Raw genomic sequence first — 25573 nt, 5'->3', positions numbered from 1 at the left:
TCGGGCAAAAGCACGTCGGAGTTCATATAAATAGATTGGCTTACTTAGCTATTAAAGCTTGGCAACTCTATTAGTGGGCTTTTTATGTGTCCTTTACTGGGCCTTACAAAAGAATTTGTACTTTTTGTGTCAAAAATAATTTTCGTTAGGCCTTCGTATTTTTGTCAAAAGTTGGGCATTATAGAAGGATCATACTAGAATTTACTCGTCGTGTGAAAACTTACTACATGGCGAATGAGATTAAACTGTTTTTTAAATAGTAGTTTTGTTATCAGGCATCAAATTAATAGTTTTGTTATATAAGATTGACAACGATTCCACGACATACTTTTTTTTTTCATAATAAACACTCAGATTGATTGATGGACGATTCACCATGTACAATGTTGTGATGGATAGATCTTTTTTCACAGTAAACAACCAGCACGAACGCTCTATCTACAACATTTTAAAATTTATGATAGGTTTAAAGTTTTATATTCTATAATCTAAAAAAAAAAAACAAATTGTATCTTCTGAAACTCGAACTCTATATCTAGTATAAAAACATTTAAACATGACCAGACCGCTGAAACTTCCACAAATAATCATGGTATATGATGTAAGTTAAATAGATAAATTAAGATCTAACTGGCCATCATAAGCGACTATAGACTAATCAATGTATTAATCGTTATATATTATATAATAAGATATTGACAACGTAATTTGGGACGCAATCAACAAAGTCCGACATGTATACCAACAACGACTTCCTCTACTCACGCGGGTGACGGCGCGTGCTTTCACTCGTTAAAACTTCCTCTCGAATCTGAAAACCGCCGCACGGAGATGTCTCTCTCGCTGCGCTCTTCTTCTGCGGCGGCGTCGACATCGGGATCATCGTCTTCTCCAGCGGCGGCTTCGTCATCCTCCACGGCGACGACGACGTCCTGGTTCTCGGGAATCTACCGAGGAAAATCCGGAACGGCGAAGCTGTCGAAAAGCGCGTCGGTTGCGGGAGGCGGAAGCGGGGATTACGGGGGCGGACCGATCAAAGGGAAGAACCAATTTCGCGGAGTGTTGTTCAAATACGGTCCCAAATCAATTCAGGTTTACTTTTCGATTTCGATTATGCTGCTGATCATGTACAAACGCTGATGATGAAAAAAATGATGAGAGTTTAAGTCAAATGTTCCAAGCCATGTGAGATCGAAGTTAACGAAAAAAGATCCATTTTTTTTTTCTGAAAATTCAGACTGATTGATTGTGATTTTCTAATATTTGTATCTCCTCCACAGGTGGCTTTTAAGACGGGAGAGTATAAACAACAAGTGATCTTCATCGGTGGATTAACCGATGGTCTTTTAGCTACCGAGTATGTTGCTTCTTCTCCCTTTGCCCTTTAATGGCTTTTACCTTTTTGGCAGAGTTTTGGTTAAGCTGATTCTTGATGAATGGTTTGACTTCCGATCAGTTACTTGGAACCTCTTGCAATTGCTTTGGATAACGAGAAATGGTCACTTGTTCAGCTACTCATGTCCTCTTCATATTCTGGATTCGGCACTTCCAGCTTGAAACAAGTAAAGACTCGATATTGATTTCGTTTTGCCTCATAATATTGGTTGACACTACTTAGCAAGATTTTCTTTTGGATGAAGGATGCACAAGAGATCGACCAACTGGTAAGCTATCTCATCAACAAAGAGAACTCTGAAGGCGTTGTTCTGCTTGGTCATAGCACTGGCTGCCAGGTGATTAGTTTAAGCCCCCAAACATTTTCTGTCATGTTTCTGAAAGGAAGATTGTGTTAGAAACTTTTTTCTTTCTCGTATTTTGTAACAGGACATTGTGTATTACATGGGAACGAATGCTGCATGCTCCCGAGCCGTCCGAGCTACAATTTTGCAGGTGCCAATTCTGGATTCTTTTGATTTGTATTTTCTCGCTCTTCTGTTAAAGCTACTCGTTATCATATGCGAAACGGCCTTGAGTTGGGATGCTTATATCTTATGTTTTGATTTTAATCTAGCTTTAGTCATATTGCGTATTCTTTATGTAGGCACCGGTCAGCGATAGAGAGTACAAAGCAACACTCCCTGAAACACCAGCTCTGATAGACTTGGCTGCAAAAATGATAAGCGAAGGCCGAGCAGAGGAGCTAATGCCTAAAGAAGCTGATCCTTGTGCTCCAATCTCTGCTTATAGGTACACTATCTATTTCATTGTACCATAATCATCGCCTTGACTAAATGGAAAAGTTGTGTGTTCGAACACGTCTACATACAAAATATCAATATTTTGCTTGCTTCAGATATCACTCCCTCTGCGCTTACATGGGGGACGACGATATGTTTAGTTCTGACCTAAGTGATGATCAGTTGAAAACTAGACTTGGTCATATGGCTAACACACCTTGTCAGGTAAAACTACACTAAACCATCACGAATATTTCCAGTTCCGGTAAACATTTTTTTTTGTTTCTAGATGATGCCATTGGGATCTGATTAGGTTCTTATGTTATCTATGTCCCTTGTTCTACACAGGTGATTTTCTCCATGGGTGATGAGTATGTACCGGATTATGTCGACAAAAAAGCACTGGTTAATAGGTGAGTCCTTTAAAACTAAAGTGGTAATAAGAGTATACACGGATGCCCCCATTGTGTTCATTTGTCGGAGTCTTAATGCAAACTTTCATTTTGGATCAAAATGATGTAGAAATGATTGCATATGACTAAACAAATCAAAAGGATTGATATGATCTGTGTGATTACAGATTAAGTAAAGCAATGGGAGGAGCAGAGAAAGTGGAGATAGAGCATGGGAACCACTCTCTATCCAATAGAGTTCATGAAGCTGTTCAAGCCATTATTGGTTTTGTCAAAAGAGAAGGACCCAGTGGTTGGGATGACCCTTGGAGCTAAATCTTCCTTCTTTTTCATTTATATGGATGGAAAATTATCCAAATCTCAATCTCATGAATTAGCTTGACTTCTTGGGCTGATTCACAATCATTTCTCCTTCAGCGTAAAGAGAAGACAATTTGTTTTCTCTTTGTCTGATATATATATACTTGGATCATTGAAAAACTCGTTCATGTTATATAACCATCGGTTTCTTTTGTTGTATCTTTGTCTTCATACGAAATTGTTTTCTTTTTATATGATCTTCATTATGTCCATAGATGTGCTGGAACTTTCATTACACAGATCAAATGATATTAAACTTTTCTCCTCACTGATTGAAGTTGAGGACAGTCATTCCTGTGTTGTTTTACAAGTAATATAAGAAGGTGTTACACCAAAAAAAATATAAGAAGGTGAAACAGTAAATTTACCAAGGTCCGATTGAGTAGAAATGCGAGATGCTCTGTGAACATGAAAAAGAAAATCTGAATCATCTGAAAAAGGTAAACAGGTAGAAGTTAGAACATGAAAAGTCTATTATCCTTTATGTGTGCTTGCTATTATCAGCAAAAAAACAAAACAGTACGGACAAAAACTTATTGACCAATGGCCAGCCTTTTGCTATGTTCTTTTTTCATCAAACCAATACAATACATTGACTAATTTTCACTCAATAAACAGAGTTTGACTCAAGAGGCTTAACTTGCAAGTCTCAGCCTATCAACAGGCGTGGACAAAAGGTTATGTTAATAACAGAACTTTCCATTAGTGTTGATATATAGATTTAGTAACCTAATAAATAAAGTTTTCAGTTATGCAATACGTATATATACTTTCCTTTTATTGCACAACTGAATTTTTGTATCTATACGTTTAAAGAAAGAAGGGGATCTACGTATTCATTTTGATTTTGAAAAGTATACAAACTTGGAAAATAGTAGTTTTTATTTTATTATTGCATAAACTCTTAAAAATAGTTGGCAGAAGCTTTCAGTTATATGTATATTAGGAGGATCGCTGTTGGCAGAAGCTTTCAGTTATAGAAAATGATCCCAAAGGATATATCGTTGGTGGCAAAAGCTAAACAAAATGATAGAACTAACTTATCTTTAAAACGTTACTTATCCTCCACGTTTTCTCCCTAATGTTAATTACATTTTGTGAGCGGGGTGTGCGACAGTGACCGAGCCAGGCACGTGACGCCAACGTTCTCTTAAAATCAGTAAATCACCATCACCGTGAACGTAATTCCCCCAACGTCACGCCGACGCGAGTTCTGACACGCTTCGTTGTCCAACATGTTTCTATTATTTGGCGCGGTCACCGCACCGGTTCGCTGCTATTGTAATTTCGGATTAATCAGGAGGGTATAACTGTCTATGTCAAAACTTGTCATATTCTGACTCTTCCGCCTTTGGCAAAAGATCACTTTTGTGTCCTAAGAATTTTCATGCCGACCAATCTCTAAATGTTTTTTACCTAACTCTTCCCCCCCTTCAAATCTAACAACTCTATATTGTTCAACAAGTTGGTGTGAACTTCTGGGTGTTTTGCTTGTAATCATATCGAGTAAGTTGATGTTTTGATTATCTTATTCATTAGTACTATATTAAATTACATCTGATTGTTTTCTCGATAAAATTGAAAACTTGATGCTTTTACTAGGAAACGAACAAAAAATAGTTACTTTGGAATCCTCTTTGTCGTCAAACTGATTTCTCTCCTATTGTCATCATCTTCTCTTCGTTTTCTTGTGTGTTTCCCAGATGCCTGAGAAAAGAGTGTCCCCGTCTCCGGCGACGAGCCACCGTCCGAGTCCTCTGCAACAATGGAGATTCAGCGTCCTAACGTCCTTCGTGTTCTTCCTCATGGTCATCGTCTGGAGCATCGACGGTTGTACTATCAAAACATTCATAGACTCATGGAGACTCAACGCTTCTTACTCCATGCGAGTCACTGCTGCGAAACCAAAACCACATTCTCTGGATCTGGATACGACCCGAGTGAAGTTCGACTGGATCTCAACCGAGATGGAGCAGAACTTCACGGCGAACCTCTTAAAAAACTGGTCTGCTCCGGGAGGAGAGAAATGCAGAGAAGCAAAAACCGTCGAGATCTCCGTCCCCAACTTCGACGGGAAGGATCCGGTTCACTTAACGGCCGGCGAGATCCACGAGTTCAGATTCCAATCCCTCGACGAATCGGGGAAGCCCGTCTGCGTCGGTGGAGATTACTTCGAGACCGATCTCTCCGGCGAAAACTGGAAATCAAGACCGCCGGTTAAAGACTTAACCAACGGAACTTACTCCGTCTCCCTCCAGATTCATCCCGAGTTCGCCGGAGACTACAATCTAACCGTCATTCTACTCTTCCGCCACTTCCAAGGCCTCAAACTCAGCCCCGCGCGCTTCGCCTTCAACAGAAAGCTACGCAACTTCAAACTCCGCTTCGTCAAGAAAAACGACGTCGTTTTACCGGAGCTCCGCCAATGCGTCAGGTCCGACTTCGCTAGAGACGTCTGGTCGGGGCGGTGGACAAGGCTCGGCAAGAACGACGAGTGTAAAATCAGCAACGACGGGCGTTACCGTTGCCTGGATGATGATTTCCCTTGCCGGAAACCGTGGTGCGACGGAGCATTGGGTGAGTTAGAGAGCAACGGTTGGGTTTACTCGAGCCACTGCTCATTTAAACTCTTCTCTGGTGACTCGGCTTGGGGTTGCTTGAAGGGCAAGTGGATCTTCTTCTGGGGAGACTCCAACCACGTGGACACGATTAGAAACTTGCTGAACTTCGTCTTGGGTCATCCCGAGATCGGCGCTGTCCCGAGGAGGTTTGATTCGAAGTTCTCTAACCCGAAGAACTCGTCGGAGACCGTTAGGATCACGAGCATCTTCAACGGGCATTGGAACGAGACGCAAAACTATCAAGGTCTCGACTCGCTTAGAGACCACGGCTTCAGAGAGCTGCTTAAAAGCTACTTCTCGGAAGAAAAAGGTGTTCCGGACGTAATGATCGTTAACTCGGGACTCCACGATGGGGTCCACTGGTCTAACCTCAGAGCATTCGCGAAAGGAGCCAAAACCGCGGCTGCGTTCTGGAGAAACGTTTTCGATTCGGTGAAACGCCGCGGGTTCGAACCGCCTGAGGTGGTTTTCAGGAACACGATCGCGACGGGGGGTTACGCGAGGGAGCTGGCGTTTAACCCGAGCAAGATGGAAGTGTTCAATGGTGTGTTTTTGGAGAAGATGAAGGAGTTTGGGTTGGTGTCGGGTGTGGTTGATAACTTTGACATGACGTATCCGTGGCATTATGATAACCGGTGTAACGATGGGGTTCATTACGGGAGAGCTCCGGCGAAGATGCGGTGGAGAGACGGCGAGATTGGGCATCAGTACTTTGTTGATCTGATGCTTGTTCATGTCTTGTTAAATGCATTGTGTGTGAGATAAAATAGTAAGAGTGATGTTTAGTTTGGTTAGAAGTAGAGTTAGGAATCACGATTCTTTTGTTTTTGATGTTGTGTACACTTCTGAATATAGAATAAATTATATGTTAGCACATCTGAAGTACACTATACAAATCGTCCAGACGACAGTTAGACTGTAATGATTTGTTGATCATCTTTTTTTTTTCCCGTCAACTGATTTTATTGATAGCAAAGTTGTGATCGACACAAACTAACATAAACCAACGGATACAAGATCCTTTCGTGGTTAGCTAAACCGGCAGAACATAGAGATATCTCCGGGCACTAGCACCCATAAGGGGGCAACATACAAGATTAAGAAATATTACAACCTTAACACAAGTGATTAATCTTCCAAACTTCCAGCATAAGTCTAACAATAACAGGGAGACTGTCCGAAAGGGCCTCTGACACGTGCTTACTGGGAATGGCCTCGGCCAGACCACCGCTAAACCACCTCCTCCTAGAACTCTGAGGAAACACCACAAGGACCCAGTAGCAGAACCTTCATAATCCGACAAGCAAAGAATCTTGCTAACATTCCCGGAAACGACTTGATCTACGACGACCATAGAACGCCTAGGTATGAAGTGACAAACACAACATATCTTCGCACGATCTGAACAAACAACTAGGAGAGAGACCCATCTAATCTGGAATACAGGAACAGGCCGCAAACAGCATAAGCCGTGAACAACAAAATGGAGGACAAGATGGAAGCCACAACAAACTCAAAGAGGACAAGCATCACCTGCAGAAAGAGACCAAGCCATAAGCAAAGGAGACCCGCAAAACAAATGGACAAACAGATCCAGACAAGGGCTTCGAGAAAAGGCTATTGTAGCAAAGCTACACCGTCAATCCACAGATCCGAAACTTTTGAAACAAAACACCAACCTGAATCTGAAAGCTTTTTTTCTTTCTTTGGCAAGGGCGAATCTCCTCCCAAAACGAAAGTAAATCACGCACAGATGAACAAATACACCAACATTGAACACGGTAAGAGAGTTCGAAGCACAACGACACCCGTAGCTGCTCCTCTCTACTGCGTCGAGCCTCCAGAACAGACTGACTCACCGTGGAGCCACACACCCTCACGAGCAGGTGACGATACCAACAGCAAACCTCTGACTAGAGACACATACAAGGCGGTAACATGAAAAAGACGGAGGTCGAGCAAAAGAGAAACGAGATTGGTGGAGGAGGAAGCCTCCGACGCCGGCACGCACTCTCACGCGCCGTCCTGACGCCGAAGCTTTATCAGATCTACTTTTTAGGTCGAGAGAGAAAAGCCGACTTTTTTATTTGTTTGTCATCTAATCCATAAACTAAATCATGGTGGATAATACGTTTTCCTGAGATCAGTTACTTTTGAAACCCGATCCGGACCCGAGATTAAACAAGTAAATCCGATGATTCAGAAAAAATCCGGTTTGGGTTTTATAAAGCCCCAATATTTAAAAATTCGCAAAGACCCGCGAAAACCCACTAAAACCCGATACCAGTTGAACCAATAAATATCTTTTACTTTTTTTTAGTTTTAATTATGTTTTATATTCTAAGTTTCCAATTAAAAAGTTAGGTGTTACAAAAAAAAAGTTAAGTTTTTCCTTTTCAGTTTTATGTTTGTGATTTTTAGATTTTAATGAAAGTTGATGCGATTAGAAAGAGAGAACCAAATTAGTTGATGTGATTTTGTGTTAGTTTATTTCCGTTATCGACAATTTATTACAATGATCTTTTACTTTTGGTTTATTTTGGATTTGAAATTTAATTTATTATTCAATTTAGACATTTAAATATTTATAAATGTTATGTCTTGATTTTTTTTAGATGTCATAACTTTTATCTTGTTACAGCAAATTTTAAAAAATCTAAACTATTTTTTGATATTTTGTATGTCAAATAAAAATAAAAATATAAAAACTAAAGTTAAGTATTTTCTAAATGTTTCTAAACATAAAATATATAAATATCCAAACTATTATTTTATGTGTTAGAAAATATTAAATTTTTAGTTTTTATACTTTTATTTTTATAGCTAATATATTATTATATAATAAAATTAATTCATTATTAATTTGTGGTTCACCCGCGGTCGATCCAGTGATCCAGCGATCCGGTAAGTCGTCCGGTATAGTGTCTGCGTCGGGTTTAAAAAATACTATTGGTTACTACTTGATTAGTTGTAATTTATATGAGAAAATATATGTATCTTTCTTTATACACGTAATAAAAAAAAAAGATAAAAAGCTTCAAACTGACCCTAAACTTATAGAAATCATAACTTGAAACTTTGAAAGTAGGCACATTATCTTCAACCATCTTGAGTAAGTATGCACAATCAGTCCTAAATCTAGTCAAAGTATTCATTTTTTGTTGCTCAAATTGAATATAGCCCGAAGGAGATCATCCAGTTCCACGTGAAGGTTGAAAGGTTTCTACTACATCCTTTCATTCCAGACATGATACATTCCAGGTTGTCATTTGACAGCATCCAAGTCCACTGACTAGTCCATTACTGATCAGATTATTTGTAATTTAATTTCTTAAAATAAAATAATCAGTAATTTGAATAACTACATATTTTTATCATGCAATATACATGCCATTAATACTTTTGTATAATCCAATGGTCATTATTCTTCTTGTTATTTAGTCAAACATATCTTATTTTTAATGTCATTATTATGTAGAAAAATCTCATTAACAAAAATATAACAACCTTTCCAAACAACATTTACTATTACGATAAGAATTTCAAGATGTCATTTTTTTCTTTGTCACGAGGAATTTCTATATGTCATTGCGTTAAAGAAAATGTCATTTATATTTTTTATAAAACATATAACAACCATACTAAACTTGATAAGAATATAATATTGGGATTGATAATTTAAGAGATTATAAAAATATATATTACGGGCGGACCGGAAGTCGGTACGCGGTTGAGTGAAACCAGACACAGTTCATATAGGCTGGAAGAGACTGCAAAAACCAAATCAACAATTCTGAGTCTCACCTCTCCTTCGCGAATTAAATTCCTGTCCTTTTCGGATTAGATCATTCATCTCCACGACAAAACCGCCACAGACAAAAATCTTCCTTCACCCTTAAGGGTTCGCCTTTTGTTTTTTGCTTGGCTGAGAGAACAATCCATAGATCCGTGGAAGAGTTACCGGAGGCTATTTAAGGGTCGCCGTTAATGGCGTTTACGTGGACATCTGCTCTTCGGATTTCAGTTCTTTTGATCCTTGTAGCTGCAATTGTCTTAGCTTGCTATTTTCTCCCCGTTGAGCAGGTCCGTTTCCTTTTTGAAAATTGGGGTTTGAATTGTGGATTTATGTAATGGGTCTTTCTTGGGGCATATGCTTTTCTTTCGAATTTCTGGTGGTTGGACTCGTGATTAGATGTTTTCGTTGTAATAAAGAATTGAGCTTTTTTCCCTCCTTTTCTCTGGTCATGTGAAAGGCAAAGTTTGAGCCTTTTTTGCATATATGTTTTATGAGCACCATGTGTTTTATGTTTGCTATTGCTAGATTGGTTAGAAAATCAAATGCAGCGGGTAGAATTATCAGGTTGATATCTGGACGATATCCTCCCTTTTGAATTTTCAGTTTAAGAGTAGTTGGTTTCTGTAGCTTTTTACTTGTTATGATCTGAAGCTTTACCGTTTCTTTGTGTGTTTCAGCTGTTGAAGGATTTTTTGTTATGGGTTGAACAAGATCTAGGGCCTTGGGGACCTCTTGCCCTGTAAGTGTCTCTCCTCTTCTTCATATGCTAATTGTATTCTTGAGTGAATGGTAGCTTTGAGCTACACTAACAACATTACCTTTTTATCTTGTTTCGTTACTATTGTTTAACCATGGAGGTTGGAGATAGAACTTATAGAAATTTAGGAACATAAAGAGTGAAGACGCCTTTTATGTTAGGCACTGAACTTGTCTTTCTTTTGTAATATGTGTAGAGCCGTTGCGTACATTCCTCTAACTGTTTTGGCTGTTCCTGCCTCCGTTCTAACGGTACATACATCACATCCTGTTTCTTTTGTGTATTAAGGCTACTATTATCCACTCTCGACTTGCATTGCTAGAGTGACCGGTTTGTCTAATAAAATTGAGAAATCTTGATATTCAGATCGGTGGTGGCTATCTTTTTGGGCTGCCAATTGGTTTTGTGGCGGACTCGGTCGGTGCTACACTTGGCTCAGGAGCAGCATTTCTTCTAGGCCGTACGGTAAGCGCCCCAAACTTACTTCTTATTTAGTTAGATAATATGTACATCTTCTTTTTTCTGTTTTGGTACTTATATGATAAATGCTCTTTATGCAGATTGGAAAACCTTTTGTAGTTGCAAAATTGAAGGATTATCCTCAGTTTCAATCAGTGGCACTCGCCATTGAGAAATCAGGTTTCAAGGTTTGTCCTGAGAACCAATATTTTTTTTTCTACGGCTGACAATCTGTTTATGAAACTTAGGAATATGCTAAAACTAATTATATAGATATGCTTGCTGCTCCGACTTGCTCCTCTGCTCCCCTTCAGCATGTTGAACTACCTCTTATCTGTAACGCCGATAACGCTGGGCCCATACTTGCTTTCTTCATGGTTAGGAATGATGGTAATCTTCATCTGATCAACCTCTCCATAACCACTGTATAACTGTAAGGTCAAAAGAATACAGCTTGATATATACATTGTTAACTCGCAGCCGATAACACTTGCGTTAGTGTATGCTGGAACAACACTAAAAGACCTTTCTGATGTGACGCACAAGTGGAGTGAATTCTCTATTGGTCGCTGGGTAAGATCCGCACTAATTTAACTACATTCTCAGCCTTCTTGTTCCCATATCTTTTCTGAACATGTGTGTTTGCAATATTCGCAGGCGTTCCTGATTTCGAGTCTTGTAATATCCGGTTAGTTCGAGAGTGTTCCCACCATTCATTTTCATCATAGTAAAATCTTTATGAACCTATGCACGGTATCAATAACGTTTCTTTCTCTTTGCAGTGATATTAATGGTATGTGTAACGAAGGTAGCGCAGAACGCTCTAAGAAAAGCATTAGCAGAGCACGGAGGAGACATGAACGGAGCAGTTGCAGCCTCGCCGGAGCTGAACGTTACGGCCGATACTCCAAGTGATTTGAACGAGCCTCTGTTAATAAAGATAGAGCCTCAATCACCTCAGAACCAAGAAAACAATAGTCATTAAAGAAGCTCCTGGCTAATTACTATGTACAATAATCTTATATTTGTTAACTTACAAAATACAAAAGCATAGGTTCTTCGAGTCAGCTCGTTAATGCACAGATAAAATAATATGGTCGTTCTAGTTTTTCGATTTCTTGTTTTTGTATAATAACATAGATTAATAAATAATTAAAAAATGTTTCTTCCTTCTTGGCTAAGAGATGTAATTACTGGTGCTCGGGAATTTTAAATATTGTTGACATGTATAAGATATGGAAACATTCTAAATATGTTCAAAAAGGTGTGCATAGACTAATACTTCAAGAACACACGCGTTGACATTTAGGGGGTGGATATTCAACCAGTAATTTTATTTATTTTTAGTAAAATATTAAACCAAAAAAACTCAAACGTTCTAAAATAACTAGAAAAACCTTAAAATACACACTTTAATTTATATTCAAGAACAGTAAATTTTAAAATATTTTATCAAATAACAAAGTTTAATAACACTAGATTTTCATAAGTTTTAGACAGAAAATGGCAGTAAACTAGATATCACTAAACCGTGTCAGTAAATCTATCTTTCCCGCGGTAAAAAAGTGAATATTAGAAATAATAAAGAAAATATCTTCGGACAAGACAAGAACTACCTTCTTTTGATCTTGACTTTTCTTTCCGTATCTCTCCTCTTCTGTCTTTTTCCCTCCTCTCTCTTCTTCTCCTTCAGCTATGGGGATCTCTTTTAGCAACCGTAGACGAAACAACCACCACCGCCGCTACCACCATCACCTCCCTCCTCCTCCGCCTTACTATTACTCGGATCAACCTCAACAACCGCCGCCGCCTCAACCACCGCACAACGAGTACAGCTACACTCACAACCACCTCGTTTCAGCTCCGCAACACTCTCTTCCTCCACCCTCTCAGCCTCAGCCTCAGCCTCAGCCTCAGCCTCATCCTCCGCCGCAGATTAATTACGGATCCTACGGCTATAACTATAATCAAATTCAAAACCCGCAACAGCAGCAGCCTCCGTATTTCTCCGGTTACCATCCCAATGGGTGGAATACGATGATGAGACCGGTTTTCTACGGTCCGGCTGTGGTGGTTGACCAACAGCCTCCTCAGCCGTACGTGGAGCATCAGAGCGCTAAGAAGGTGAGGAATGATGTCAATGTCCATAAAGATACGGTGAGGCTCGAAGCAGACGATCTTAACCCTGGCTATCATCTTGTTTCCTTCCTCTTCGATGCCGTATTCGATGGCAGGTATGTTTGTATTAAAAAGGTTCAAACTTTACATGATTGTGACTCTCGAATCCCAGAACTTGGGTTTAAAAAAAGGTTGAAACTTTACATGATCTAGCTGATGGGTATGTGATTAGAATTAATATTGGTTAAGAATCAAGCAATGCAGGCTTCACTTACATAAGTGGGTGTAGATTTTGCATTAGGGGCATTACTTCGTTTAATGAATCTCCATAGGAGTGATGAAAAACACTCTTGTGCGTAATAACATTGTACTTCTTTAATACATTTCGAGATTTGCAGTGATATCACTGTTAAGAAATTGCAATGTTCAAGACCTAATTAGGTGGTAATTAGACGTTTTATAGAGAATTATTGATTAGGCGGATGTCTACTGTCTACTCAATTTTTTGAACGCTTAAGACATATTTTTTAAAAATCGTTTTGTTTAAACCTGTCTAGGCTCTCGCCTCTCGCCTACACTGATTTTTAGAACACTGAGAAATTGTTTTGTTTGCATCAAAGAAGTAGCTACTGAATCTATCTTATTACTCTCCTTGAATGTTTTATACCAAGCTTAAGGCTTTGATCTAAGAGTGACCAAAGCCCAAAACAGACCTTATGATCAAGAGTTGAGGTTATTTATATGATATATGAGTACATTAGTATGATTATCTAACAAGGGTGTTCTCATTATGTTCCTTTGTCTCATTTTTCAGTTTTACTATCATATTTTTCGCAAAAGAGGAAGAAAACTGCACAATGGTCCCTCAATTTCCAGAAGCTTTCAAACCAACCCAAGTCCCTTTCCAAAAAGGTACAGCACAGAAGTTTGTACAACCTTCGGGGACAGTAACAGACCTAGGTTTCTTTTCACTCGACGATCTATCGAACCCATTACCAGACGAGGTGGACCCACTTGTAATATCCGCAGAGACAGTGATCTCACCAAGCTCGGGTTCAGAGGAACCATTAGTTCACAAGCAAATCACGCTAGCGTGTTTGGAGAAGACTGACGATGGATCTTTCAAAGTGAAAGTCATGAAACAGATCTTATGGATCGAAGGAGCTAGATATGAGCTACGTGAGTTGTATGGTATCGATAACTCGACCGCACAAGATGATGATGTTGCGTCAGGGTTAGAGGATAGTGGTGACAAAGAATGTGTTATTTGCTTGACTGAACCTAAGGACACCGCCGTGATGCCTTGTAGACATTTGGTAAAAACTTCTCACTTTTCACAATAATGTCACGTTTTGGTTGAATTATCCTATGACTAACTCATGTTGTGTTTGTCTCTTGCAGTGTTTGTGCAGTGACTGCGCTAAAGAACTGAGGTTTCAGTCAAAAAAATGTCCCATTTGTCGACAACCTTTCGATGAGCTTTTAATGATTAAAGTGGAAAGTAGCAATGAACAACACTGAAAAAGAGGTTTCTTCTTTGCTTCACTCTTAAGTTTGTTTCTTTTGTCTCTTGAAAGCCTCAAATCAAATTCTTTTACCTTTTTTACTTATACAAACCCTGTCTGATGTTTTCTCATTTCATACTCTTCACAGATTTGTTGGTTTTAGTTTCGAAAATTTGAAAGAAAAACATCAGTATTGTATATATTTCTAATGGCTTCTAGAGAAGCTCTCTATTTGTTTCTTTCTGCGTGAAGCACTCATCATTTGCTTGTGTTAATCTGTTACTAAATACAGAAGTTTGTGCAACTATGTGTTGTTTACTGGCAACCGTTGGATTTATAACCTAGAAACCAAACTTTGTAGTAACCTTAAGGGTCTGCAAGAGTTTAGATAGGCTATGTATTCCTTAATTTGGTTTTCTTTTTAACTCTTTTCGAGTAAGTAAAAAGTTTGTTAAAAAGTCATAAATGGGGACCTTCATAATTACAGAGATTCAAAAGAAAATAAAGAGATATGAAACTGAAGTTGATGAAGAACATTCAAAGAAGCTAGTTTTAAGAAAAAATAATCTGTGTTGGTTTCTTTTGATAGAATGTTCATACTTTTGTATTTAGGAACAAAAAAAAGTTCATTTGATTGTAGTGCAGTGACCCCCTTAACAAGCAAAATTATTTCTCCCTAGACGATCTTTTTGATTCCAGGTAGTATCAGACTATCAGTGTATATCTTTTTTTTTGGTCAAAGTATCATCTTATATCTAGCTATCAAATTCCTTTGATAAACTTTTTTTGAAAGTTGTTCCGTAGTTTCTTTTAGAAAAACAATACTATAGAGGCCCTAGGGCAAGAATCAATGCGCCTTGTGTTGCTCTCATAATACTCTCAAACCGCTGCAAAGGCAAAACTTCTTTTAAAAAATGACTATAAATACACATCTAAGAAAGAGAAGCTGAATCCACATCAAGGTCATTATACGTCTATAGGGTTTGAGGTATCACTGAATCTGCCAGAGAGGATGATGGATATGGTGTCAGATCCATTTCATCTTTTTCCATAACTTTATTAACTAAATTATTATTGTCCCTTTCTTTTTTTGAACGTCTGATTAAATAAATTCTGAAGAGATCAATCTTTTTATGTGTATAATGTTTATGGCTCTGTACATAGGAAAGTTGATAAAATTTGTATTTTTCTAATACAAATTGCTTGTGGTTTCCAAGCTAAAGGGATTAAAGGTAAATGAAGGTGTCTCAAAGCCTCTCATCATGTAAACTCTATCTAGGAAAATAAAATAAGAATCAAAAGCCTATAGCTAAACGCTTTCAAAAGTTTATGCAAAAAAAATCAAATGAACAAATATTATATAGCCATATATCATTGTCTTATTTTACTTCTTTTTGTTTTTGGTTAAAAATGCGGGAATTTTGAAGTTATAATAGTTATAAATATTAACTAGAAATATGGGATTTTTGAAACCATAAAATTTATAGAGTGTAAATAAAATATGGAGAATTCTGAAACCATAAAATTTATACAGTTTAACTAACACGTAAATAAATTATAAAAATTTACATTTTAAGTAAGTATGAAAAAGTGTCAAAGCTATAAAAGTTATATTTTTTCCTTTTTATAAATCTAACAATTATTTCACATAATCAAAACTACTCTTTATTAATTTCTTGATATGTAACTACTCTTTACTGAAACTATTTACTGAAACTATATATGTAACCACTCTTTATTAGTTTCTTTTACATCTAACATTAAATGATTATTTTATTTTTAAAAATAAAAAACAAGGAAAACATAAGAAAAACAAATATAAACATATAATTTTATAAAGTCAAATGTGATAAATGCACATGAATCAGTTTCCATAAACATATTACCCCAAAAATATATTTACAACCTACGTAGTTAGATTTGTTCAGTTAATCACACATGATTCAGTTTCCATAAGCATATAATTATATAAAGTCAAATGTGATAAATGCACAGATTAATGGATTGCCATAAACAGTATACATATTCACAATTTCGACCTATATAACTTCCATTGAATACATATGAGTTCTAATAAACCCAAAAAGAAAAGAGAAAGGCATGGAAAGCATGTGGAATTTGGTGATTATGATGATGATACTTATGGTGGTGGTGGTTTTAAGACTAATGGTACCAGCCATGGTTATGGAACTGATAATAAATGGAAATTATCTACTTGAAACCTTCAAAGTGATGTTCTTTAACTATGTGTACCCACATTTATTCTTGATTGGGTTTATGTGTATATTTATGTTTATGGCTCTGTATATAGGAAAATTGGTCAAGTTTGTAATTTTTAAATACAAATTGTTTGGGGTTACGGAGCCAGAGGGATTAAAGGCGAATGAAGATTTATCAGAGCCTCTCATCATGTAAACTTTTTTCTAGAAAAAAATAAAATAAGATCAAAGGCGTATAGCCGAATATTTTCAAAAGCTTATGCAGAAAAATGATTAGATGAACAAAGATTATATATGTGCCATACATCATTGTTTTATTTTATTTTATTTCGGTTAAAAACGCAGGAATTTCGAAATTATGAAAGTTATAAATGTTGGTTAGAAACTCCAGAATTTTGAAACCATAAGATTTATAAAGTTTAAATATAACGCGGGAAGTTTTGAAACCATAAGATCTATAGAGTTTAAATAAACACGGGAAATTCTGAAACCAAAAAATTATATACTTTAAGTACAAATGATAAAGTGTCTAAGCTATAAACTTCATATTTGTATTTTCTTTTTCAAATTAAACAAAAACCCAAAACAGACCTTATGATCAAGAGTTGAGGTTATTTATATGATATGAGTACATTAGTATGATTATCTAACAAGGGTGTCCTCGTTATGTTCCTTTGTCTCGTTTTTCAGTTTTACTATTATACTATAATAGGATCAGACCTGCGCCATGCGTAGAGTAAATTAATTTATATGAAAATTATTTAAGAAAAATCGTATGGAAAAAAAAATATATTATTGATCGAATTAATCTATTTGTCTTTTAAACAATTTTTTAAAAACTTTTTTTTGTTAATTACATAATTTGCTTACTAATGAACTGATCACATTTTTAAAAAATAGGTCAAAAAATTATTTGTCGCATAAAAACCTAACGTTTAGGCCGAAGAATCTCATGTCTACTATTTGATTACAATAAAACTATGTCAGCTCGGTTTTATATCATGATTTAGCAATTTAAAATTTAATTATGGTCATGAGAAGTTTACGTTCACGTGCCAATCCTATCTATCTTCGATATTTTTCTCCTTTTTGGTCATTTTGGTTATTGCTTGATATAAATATTGATTTTTGAGTTTATTCTCATTTCTTTCTTTTATTTTGGCCTGAGATTTAGAAAATGTTTAAGATTCAAAATTATTAAAGAGATGCATACTTAGGTTAAGATCTGCGCCTTGTGCAAAATAAATACTTATTTTATATTTTTCTGCATATTATGAAATAATAAAATAATAATTATATATTAAATAACTAAGAAATCAGTTACTATTATGTAATAAATTGACATGCACATATAAATCAAATGACCGCTCATGTTTATTCGCAATCATTTTAGAATAAATAAATCAAAACAATCAATCTTATCTATCGTATATGATATATACTTATATTTAAACGATATGAAGTATATATATATTAACATAAGCACCTATTAAAATAAAATTATTTATTTTTATGATTTTATTATCTTTGTATCTTATTATAGGAAAAAAATTAAACATTGATCACAAAAGATTATGTGAGACTTTTAACAATTTTAGTAATTTATACTCGTTTTGAAAAATTCAAAATACAACATATACAAAAAAATCTAAATTTTTAATATATGATTAACGTAATTGTGTAATTTATTTTAATAGTAAAAAATTAAAAAAAAATGATAGAAAGCATACAGATTATTAGCAAATCTTCATTATTTAAAATCATTAATTACTATATATATCATAATCACATTAGATAATTCCGTAAGTTTTATTTAAAGAAATAATATATAATAAATAGCCAACTTGCTTTAGTTAATATCATATGATATCATATAGTTGATACTAAATGTTTCTAGTAAAATATAAAAATCGAATTGGACCAACATGTTTTTCAATTTCAATGTGAAGCTGACACGTATGACTAATTAACTACCTAATTGATTGACACATAAGTAATAAGTATTTTTTAATTATTACAAAATTGAGGTTACATCTTTTCAAATGTTCCTCAATTAATATATATGGATTTTTCGCAAAAGAGGAAGAAAACTGCACAATGGTCCCTCAATTTCCAGAAGCTTTCAAACCAACCCAAGTCCCTTTCCAAAAAGGTACAGCACAGAAGTTTGTACAACCTTCAGGGACAGGAACAGACCTAGGTTTCTTTTCACTCGACGATCTATCGAACCCATTACCAGACGAGGTGGACCCACTTGTAATATCCGCAGAGACAGTGATCTCACCAAGCTCGGGTTCAGAGGAACCATTAGTTCACAAGCAAATCACGCTAGCGTGTTTGGAGAAGACTGACGATGGATCTTTCAAAGTGAAAGTCATGAAACAGATCTTATGGATCGAAGGAGCTAGATATGAGCTACGTGAGTTGTATGGTATCGATAACTCGACCGCACAAGATGATGATGTTGCGTCAGGGTTAGAGGATAGTGGTGACAAAGAATGTGTTATTTGCTTGACTGAACCTAAGGACACCGCCGTGATGCCTTGTAGACATTTGGTAAAAACTTCTCACTTTTCACAATAATGTCACGTTTTGGTTGAATTATCCTATGACTAACTCATGTTGTGTTTGTCTCTTGCAGTGTTTGTGCAGTGACTGCGCTAAAGAACTGAGGTTTCAGTCAAAAAAATGTCCCATTTGTCGACAACCTTTCGATGAGCTTTTAATGATTAAAGTGGAAAGTAGCAATGAACAACACTGAAAAAGAGGTTTCTTCTTTGCTTCACTCTTAAGTTTGTTTCTTTTGTCTCTTGAAAGCCTCAAATCAAATTCTTTTACCTTTTTTACTTATACAAACCCTGTCTGATGTTTTCTCATTTCATACTCTTCACAGATTTGTTGGTTTTAGTTTCGAAAATTTGAAAGAAAAACATCAGTATTGTATATATTTCTAATGGCTTCTAGAGAAGCTCTCTATTTGTTTCTTTCTGCGTGAAGCACTCATCATTTGCTTGTGTTAATCTGTTACTAAATACAGAAGTTTGTGCAACTATGTGTTGTTTACTGGCAACCGTTGGATTTATAACCTAGAAACCAAACTTTGTAGTAACCTTAAGGGTCTGCAAGAGTTTAGATAGGCTATGTATTCCTTAATTTGGTTTTCTTTTTAACTCTTTTCGAGTAAGTAAAAAGTTTGTAAAAAAGTCATAAATGGGGACCTTCATAATTACAGAGATCCAAAAGAAAATAAAGAGATATGAAACTGAAGTTGATGAAGAACATTCAAAGAAGCTAGTTTAAAAAAAAAAATAAACTGTGTTGGTTTCTTTTGATAGAATGTTCATACTTTTGTATTTAGGAACAAAAAAAAGTTCATTTGATTGTAGTGCAGTGACCCCCTTAACAAGCAAAATTATTTCTCCCTAGACAATCTTTTTGATTCCAGGTAGTATCAGTGTATCATCTTATATCTTTTTTTTTGGTCAAAGTATCATCTTATATCTAGATATCACCTTTGATAAACTTTTTTTGAAAGCTGTTCCGTAGTTTCTTTTAGAAAAACAATACTATAGTTTATTAATAAAAAATAAAACTGAAAAATGCAAATACAAATACAAATAAAAACGGAAATGCATGCATGTGCTATGTTTGCGTTTATAATAGATATGTATCTTTTATTTGAAATATAAGCTCAATATTGTACACACCAAAATATAGATTGAAGTTTAGATCAATGAAACCCTATATCTACGTATGATTTGTCTTTGTCTTGTTTTGGAATATTTATTGAATATAGTGAAATTTTCTCCACTTTTCCTAGGACAATATTTACTAGTGTCATACCATGATGTTTTTTCAAAATTCATACCAATCCTTATTTATCACCTGACTGCATGTACCCTGTATCAACATATCTTTTACAGTTTCGCGTATTCTGATTTTTTTACCAACTTTCTTATAAAGCTTTTCTCAGATGTAACTTCCAAGGTCCATCAATAGATATGGTTTAAACTAAACTCTTGTATTGCCATTAGGTATAATGAATGAGGTTGCTCAAAAGAAAATATATTTAGCAATGCCAACGAGATATGGAAGCGAGTTTGTGTCTAGGATTAGAATATAAGTAAATCAGTTATGTCGGAATCGTTGAACTTGGGTGTATAGATATTAAGTACATATAAATCTCTGCATGATACGAATCTAGTTTTTTTCTTTTGCGTCAAAGATATTATCATTTTGCGTCAGTTCACACTATTCAAGTTTTTTCTTTGGGTCAAACACACACTATTCAAGTTTGAAACATATATAATACATAAAATTAGAAATTTTTATCATCGCTCCCACTGTTAACATTCAACTAAATATGGATTAATTAGACTCATTCAACAAAATATGGATTAATTAGACTAAGTATAGCATTTTCCACGCTAAGTATAACAACTCGAGTTCGATAGAAGCGTATTGAGATAAGCTTTGGTTCAGAATGGGAAAAGGAAACGAATCTAAATGGCAACAAGAGGAGAGAATATGGACAAAAACTCCAGTTAATGTCATTTTGTCAAGAAGAAGAAGATGACCCCATGTGAACATTGGAGACTCATGTGACTCAAATCTATCATTTTAGGGAAAAGTGCAGCTATAGCATAAACCCAAAATTCAAATGTTGGTGGCTCAGCTAGCCGATTAAAACGAAGTTGTGTTTTATGTTGTCTGATTCAAGTTTGAGGTTTACTTTAGAACTCCAATTTATAAAATTGAATTCTTATTAAATCTGTTTTTTATTTGTCTTTGAGTCTACGTATGTTAACTTTTCGATTGGTTTTATAAATATCATGTGAATTCTAAAATTGTCGTCCCGTCCCATTTCTAATTTTGATTGCCAAGAGAAAAATATCTTGATCCTACAACACAACTAAAATTCAAATAGTTCAATAATACAGCACATTTGAATGACATGGCTAGCCATCACAAAACTTTATCATAAATGTTAAAATTGTACCATGTCCTTTCGTTATATAGGACTTGGACTATATTATACAATATTAATATATATAAATGAGTTAACATTACTTTTCTCCTATCCAATTATATGGTACAAAACTTAGATTAATGATGCTGATAATATATATATGGGGTATCCTTTCGGCAAAAAGGGTTGGAGAGTAGGACGTCTTTCCTTACGCTAAGATATTGCCTTCGCCGACATTACTTCTTTCACAAGTCATTACCGTTGATGAAGATTGGGAGATTCCGGTGACGGCTGTCGAAGACAGGGGGAGCTCTGTTTCTTCTTCATTGCTTGTACCAGACGTTACAGAAGGTCCCAGTGCAGTGACTACTGAAACTGTTGCTCACACACCACCTGCAGTTGACGTTACTGATCTGTCTCAGCCTGAGGTACAGGAGAATATTATACCACCTCCACTGTCCGTCACGTCACAAACAGAACATAATGTCACACCAGAACCAGAGCCGGCTGCTCCCTCAGGACGAGGACAGCGCGAACGCACTCCGTCTGTGCGACTTACTGACTATGTCACATACAACACTACGGCTGCAAATACCCCTCACGCTCCATGCTCTTCATCCTCCACATCAAAGCCTTTGCAAGCGGTTCAAGGTACGTCGCAATATCCCTTATCTCAGTTTATAGCTGATGCTGACTTTTCCTCAGGACATCAAGCTTACATGGCTGCCATAACGGCTGGAGTTGAGCCAAAACACTTTAAAGAAGCTATTGGTCAAAAGATTTGGGACGATGCGATGTATGTTGAAGTCGATGCCTTGGAGGAACAAGGTACATGGGACATCACAGATCTCCCTCCCGGCAAAGAGGCTATTGATAGTCAATTGGTTTATAAAATAAAATATAATCCTGATGGGACGATTCTGCGTCACAAAGCTCGAGTGGTTGGTAATGGACGCAAGCAGGTTGCGGGAAGGATTATAATGAAACCTTCGCCCCAGTGGTGAAGATGACTACCATTCGTTCTTTACTTCGCATTGCTGCTGCTAAACAGTGGGAGATTTATCAAATGGACGTTAACAACGCCTTTCTCCATGGTGACTTAGAGGAGGAGGTCTATATGAAATTACCACCGGGGTTTCGTCACACACATCCTGGCAAGGTCTGTCGTTTGAAGAAGTCCTTATATGGCCTTAAACAAGCTCCAAGGTGCTGGTTTGAGAAGTTGACATCAGCTTTGAAGCAGTTCGGTTTCGAGTAGTCGTATGAAGACTACTCCTTGTTTAGCTACGAGAAGAATGGAAAGTGTGTACGGGTTCTTATTTATGTCGACGATCTCATCATAACAGGAAATGACCACGAGATGTTGGAGAAGTTCAAGAGACACATGAGTAAGTGTTTTCTGATGAAAGACCTCGGCAAAGCAAAGTACTTTCTTGGCATAGAGATTGCAAGAGGACCTGAAGGGATGTTTCTTTCACAGAGAAAATATGCTCTTGATATTGTAAGTGAAGTTGGGATGCTGGCAAGTAAACCTGTGTCGAATCCAATGGAGAATCATCGTCTTGCTACTGTGGAGAGTCCAGCGTTTGATGATCCACAAAAGTATCGTCGACTTGTGGGACGTTTGATTTATCTTATGCATACACGTCCAGAACTTAGCTATGCGGTTCATATCTTGACACAATTTATGAAGGAACCAAAGCAAGCTCACTGGGATGCTGCTACACGAGTTTTTCGTTTCTTTAGAGGCACGGTTGGGTATGGTGTCTTTCTCTCATCTGATACGGACCTTACATTGACAGTCTACTGTGATTCAGATTGGTCTTCGTGCCCCATTACGCGACGTTCCCTGAGCGCTTTTGTTGTCATGCTCGGTGGTTCGCCGATATCTTGGAAGACCAAGAAGCAGCGCACAGTTTCACATTCTTCCGCTGAGGCCGAGTACAGGTCGATGGCCACTGCATTAAGAGAAATCAAATGGCTTCGCAAATTGTTAACAGAATTGGGAGTCAAACAACAAGAACCTACACGCTTCTTCTGTGATAGTCAAGCAGCCATCTATATTGCTGTTAATCCGGTCTTTCATGAACGCACGAAACATATCGAAAATGATTGTCATTCGGTCAGGGATGCGGTTCGTGATGGCATTATTGTTACTAAACACATCACGATAGATACGCAGATCGCTGATGTCTTAACAAAAGCTCTAGGCAGGGCTCAGTTCCATACGTTAGCATCCAAGTTGGGTGTCACTCTTTTGGACCCTCCAACTTGAGGGGGAGTATTGTGGGAGTTATCTTAAGTTAGATAAACATAAAGTTTGTTAACGATATATTGTAAATCTCCTGAGATGTAGGAGATAGGATACGCTTCACGTATGTATAAATATGAGTTGCCTGTGAGCTTAAGAAACAAGCAAGTTTGATAACCAATTCTACAAGTTTCACTTGTATGGCGATGAATATATCTAGTAATTTTTTTACAAGTAACGATTTTCATTTTATGATTTTTTTTGCTCTAATACCCATATAATATGCTACGTGCCTACGTGTAATAGTATGCGGATTCCATAGAAAACTACGTGTAATAAAATCGAGGGTACCACCTACCAGCATTAGGGTTTATGATCAATTTTTATGTTCGACGCATTTCGATATCAGCTAATGGTAAAGCTGGTTTACCATCATATTATTTTGCTAACAACTAATATAACAGTTTAAAAAAACTAATATAACAACATCTTCAATAATGGTTCTGGGGATAAATTCGCAGTTGTAATCATATCCTTCTTGATTAAATTCTCGATTTGGGATTTTGTTTTGTACGTGATGATGTTATTCTTTCTTTGTCTCATGACATCGACCTTTTCCGAAACTTGTATACTACCAATGAGGAAAGAAACGTACTATACAAGAAATTTTATTAGGTTTTAGTCCAATTCGAAATATGTTACAAAACATATATCTTGTTAGGTTTTCAAATCATCTGCTACTATTATAAATTACCAATGCGTTTAGATTCAACAACTTACCCAACATATCAGCATATCTGATATAAATAAGGATATCTATATCAACCAGCACAATATTCACACGTAGTGGTTACATTGTTGAATATATGCGTTAAGTTGCAAAATATTACAGAAATCTTTATTGGAAGAAAATAGAATATTTTAAGTATTATTTTAATAAATGTCAAAAGGAAAAAAAAACCTAAAACATGGGGACTTGGGGAGAGGAGTGTTTCATGCTATGTTTACACATTTAGGATTTTGAGACCAATGGCAATAATAATATATGCGTAGAAGACTTAAACTTAGAGATAGATGTTTGGTAACTGAATACTAGAATTAAGTTTTTATATGCTTACTTTTCCTCCTTTATTTCTTGTTCCATTATTCTTACTATCTCAGTTATTATTAATTTTGTTTGATATCAGGTTTTTATAATGTTAATATCTTTATTTTCCATTAAGACAAACTAATTATTATCTGAAAACCATGTTCTTATGCCTGATTTTCTAACAGGTCTCTTTCTTTTAATCAGTTGTCATTTTAATCTGGTGGGGTCTGGTCCCACGGTTTCAATTTAACTTTTACTAAATGTATACTATACTATTAATTAGTATCACTCAATTATTTAAGATAACTTCAACAAATGGTAACAAAGCATGTACAGTTGGGTTCAATAATTTACAATGCCGGGCTAGTATTTGAAATTAAATCAGAAACTATGTTTATTTTTTAGATTTTTTTTATATAGAGTTAGTTTCTAATGTTTATCTCGTTGGTTCCCCCAAACTTAAACAAATGTTTAATATGGATATAGTTTGATTCAAAATGTTATCAGTCTCATTCATGATAGTGCGAAAAATCAACTTTTCACACTATTAGTTTAATAGAAAATAGTTTCCGCAAGGGAACATAGTTTTTTCTACGTCATTGCTTAGAATTTGTTTATTCTTGAAATGTTGTTAAAAATGGACTAGGTGATTACCAAAAAAATAGGACTAGGTTTTTTGGGTCTAAATAGGACTAGGTTAACTGGATAAGCATCGAAGTCCCTCCAATTATGGAGGAAATGAACTAGTTAGTTTTTTTTGAACAACTAACTAGCTAGTTATCTAAACTATTAAGGAGAATTGCCAAGTGTGACTCAAAACTTGGAGTCAAACCCAAAA

General features: G+C 36.2%; 5 protein-coding genes across 5 annotated transcripts; all 5 read left to right on the top strand.

The window, feature by feature from the left end:
• Window positions 1-691: 691 nt before the first annotated feature.
• Window positions 692-3149, top strand: LOC106313697 (UPF0613 protein PB24D3.06c-like). Its single transcript, XM_013751591.1, has 9 exons — window positions 692-1092; window positions 1281-1357; window positions 1457-1562; window positions 1641-1733; window positions 1825-1890; window positions 2042-2187; window positions 2294-2402; window positions 2526-2590; window positions 2758-3149. Exons 1-9 carry the CDS (start codon window positions 832-834, stop codon window positions 2903-2905), a joined length of 1071 nt encoding a protein of 356 aa, XP_013607045.1. The 5' UTR covers window positions 692-831; the 3' UTR covers window positions 2906-3149.
• A 1183-nt stretch (window positions 3150-4332) lies between these two features.
• Window positions 4333-6470, top strand: LOC106313949. Its single transcript, XM_013751886.1, has 2 exons — window positions 4333-4456; window positions 4654-6470. Exon 2 carries the CDS (start codon window positions 4654-4656, stop codon window positions 6334-6336), a length of 1683 nt encoding a protein of 560 aa, XP_013607340.1. The 5' UTR covers window positions 4333-4456; the 3' UTR covers window positions 6337-6470.
• A 2873-nt stretch (window positions 6471-9343) lies between these two features.
• On the top strand, window positions 9344-11774 carry LOC106316029 (TVP38/TMEM64 family membrane protein slr0305). Its single transcript, XM_013753891.1, has 9 exons — window positions 9344-9654; window positions 10045-10106; window positions 10321-10375; window positions 10491-10589; window positions 10685-10771; window positions 10857-10973; window positions 11064-11156; window positions 11241-11271; window positions 11366-11774. The coding sequence occupies exons 1-9, from the start codon at window positions 9559-9561 to the stop codon at window positions 11566-11568; spliced, it is 843 nt and encodes a 280-aa protein (XP_013609345.1). The 5' UTR covers window positions 9344-9558; the 3' UTR covers window positions 11569-11774.
• Window positions 11775-12209: 435 nt separating this feature from the next.
• LOC106313240 (probable E3 ubiquitin-protein ligase LUL3) lies at window positions 12210-14467 on the top strand. Its single transcript, XM_013751004.1, has 3 exons — window positions 12210-12817; window positions 13516-14017; window positions 14103-14467. The coding sequence occupies exons 1-3, from the start codon at window positions 12279-12281 to the stop codon at window positions 14220-14222; spliced, it is 1161 nt and encodes a 386-aa protein (XP_013606458.1). The 5' UTR covers window positions 12210-12278; the 3' UTR covers window positions 14223-14467.
• Window positions 14468-18497: 4030 nt separating this feature from the next.
• On the top strand, window positions 18498-19431 carry LOC106313241 (probable E3 ubiquitin-protein ligase LUL3). Its single transcript, XM_013751005.1, has 2 exons — window positions 18498-18981; window positions 19067-19431. The coding sequence occupies exons 1-2, from the start codon at window positions 18523-18525 to the stop codon at window positions 19184-19186; spliced, it is 579 nt and encodes a 192-aa protein (XP_013606459.1). The 5' UTR covers window positions 18498-18522; the 3' UTR covers window positions 19187-19431.
• Window positions 19432-25573: the final 6142 nt, after the last annotated feature.

Source organism: Brassica oleracea, chromosome C9 (assembly GCF_000695525.1).
Source record: "Brassica oleracea var. oleracea cultivar TO1000 chromosome C9, BOL, whole genome shotgun sequence".
Classification (NCBI taxonomy): Eukaryota; Viridiplantae; Streptophyta; class Magnoliopsida; order Brassicales; family Brassicaceae; genus Brassica; species Brassica oleracea.
This window is presented reverse-complemented; position numbering and strand designations above follow the sequence as displayed.

Coding starts and splice junctions, on each gene's coding strand:
- LOC106313697 (XM_013751591.1), top strand. CDS start 832: ATGTCTCTCTCGCTGCGCTCTTCTTCTGCGGCGGCGTCGACATCGGGA. Junction 1,093..1,280: donor ACGGTCCCAAATCAATTCAG/GTTTACTTTTCG, acceptor TCTCCTCCACAG/GTGGCTTTTAAGACGGGAGA. Junction 1,734..1,824: donor GTCATAGCACTGGCTGCCAG/GTGATTAGTTTA, acceptor ATTTTGTAACAG/GACATTGTGTATTACATGGG.
- LOC106313949 (XM_013751886.1), top strand. CDS start 4,654: ATGCCTGAGAAAAGAGTGTCCCCGTCTCCGGCGACGAGCCACCGTCCG.
- LOC106316029 (XM_013753891.1), top strand. CDS start 9,559: ATGGCGTTTACGTGGACATCTGCTCTTCGGATTTCAGTTCTTTTGATC. Junction 9,655..10,044: donor ATTTTCTCCCCGTTGAGCAG/GTCCGTTTCCTT, acceptor TGTGTGTTTCAG/CTGTTGAAGGATTTTTTGTT. Junction 11,272..11,365: donor TTCGAGTCTTGTAATATCCG/GTTAGTTCGAGA, acceptor TTCTCTTTGCAG/TGATATTAATGGTATGTGTA.
- LOC106313240 (XM_013751004.1), top strand. CDS start 12,279: ATGGGGATCTCTTTTAGCAACCGTAGACGAAACAACCACCACCGCCGC. Junction 12,818..13,515: donor GATGCCGTATTCGATGGCAG/GTATGTTTGTAT, acceptor CTCATTTTTCAG/TTTTACTATCATATTTTTCG. Junction 14,018..14,102: donor TGATGCCTTGTAGACATTTG/GTAAAAACTTCT, acceptor TGTCTCTTGCAG/TGTTTGTGCAGTGACTGCGC.
- LOC106313241 (XM_013751005.1), top strand. CDS start 18,523: ATGGTCCCTCAATTTCCAGAAGCTTTCAAACCAACCCAAGTCCCTTTC. Junction 18,982..19,066: donor TGATGCCTTGTAGACATTTG/GTAAAAACTTCT, acceptor TGTCTCTTGCAG/TGTTTGTGCAGTGACTGCGC.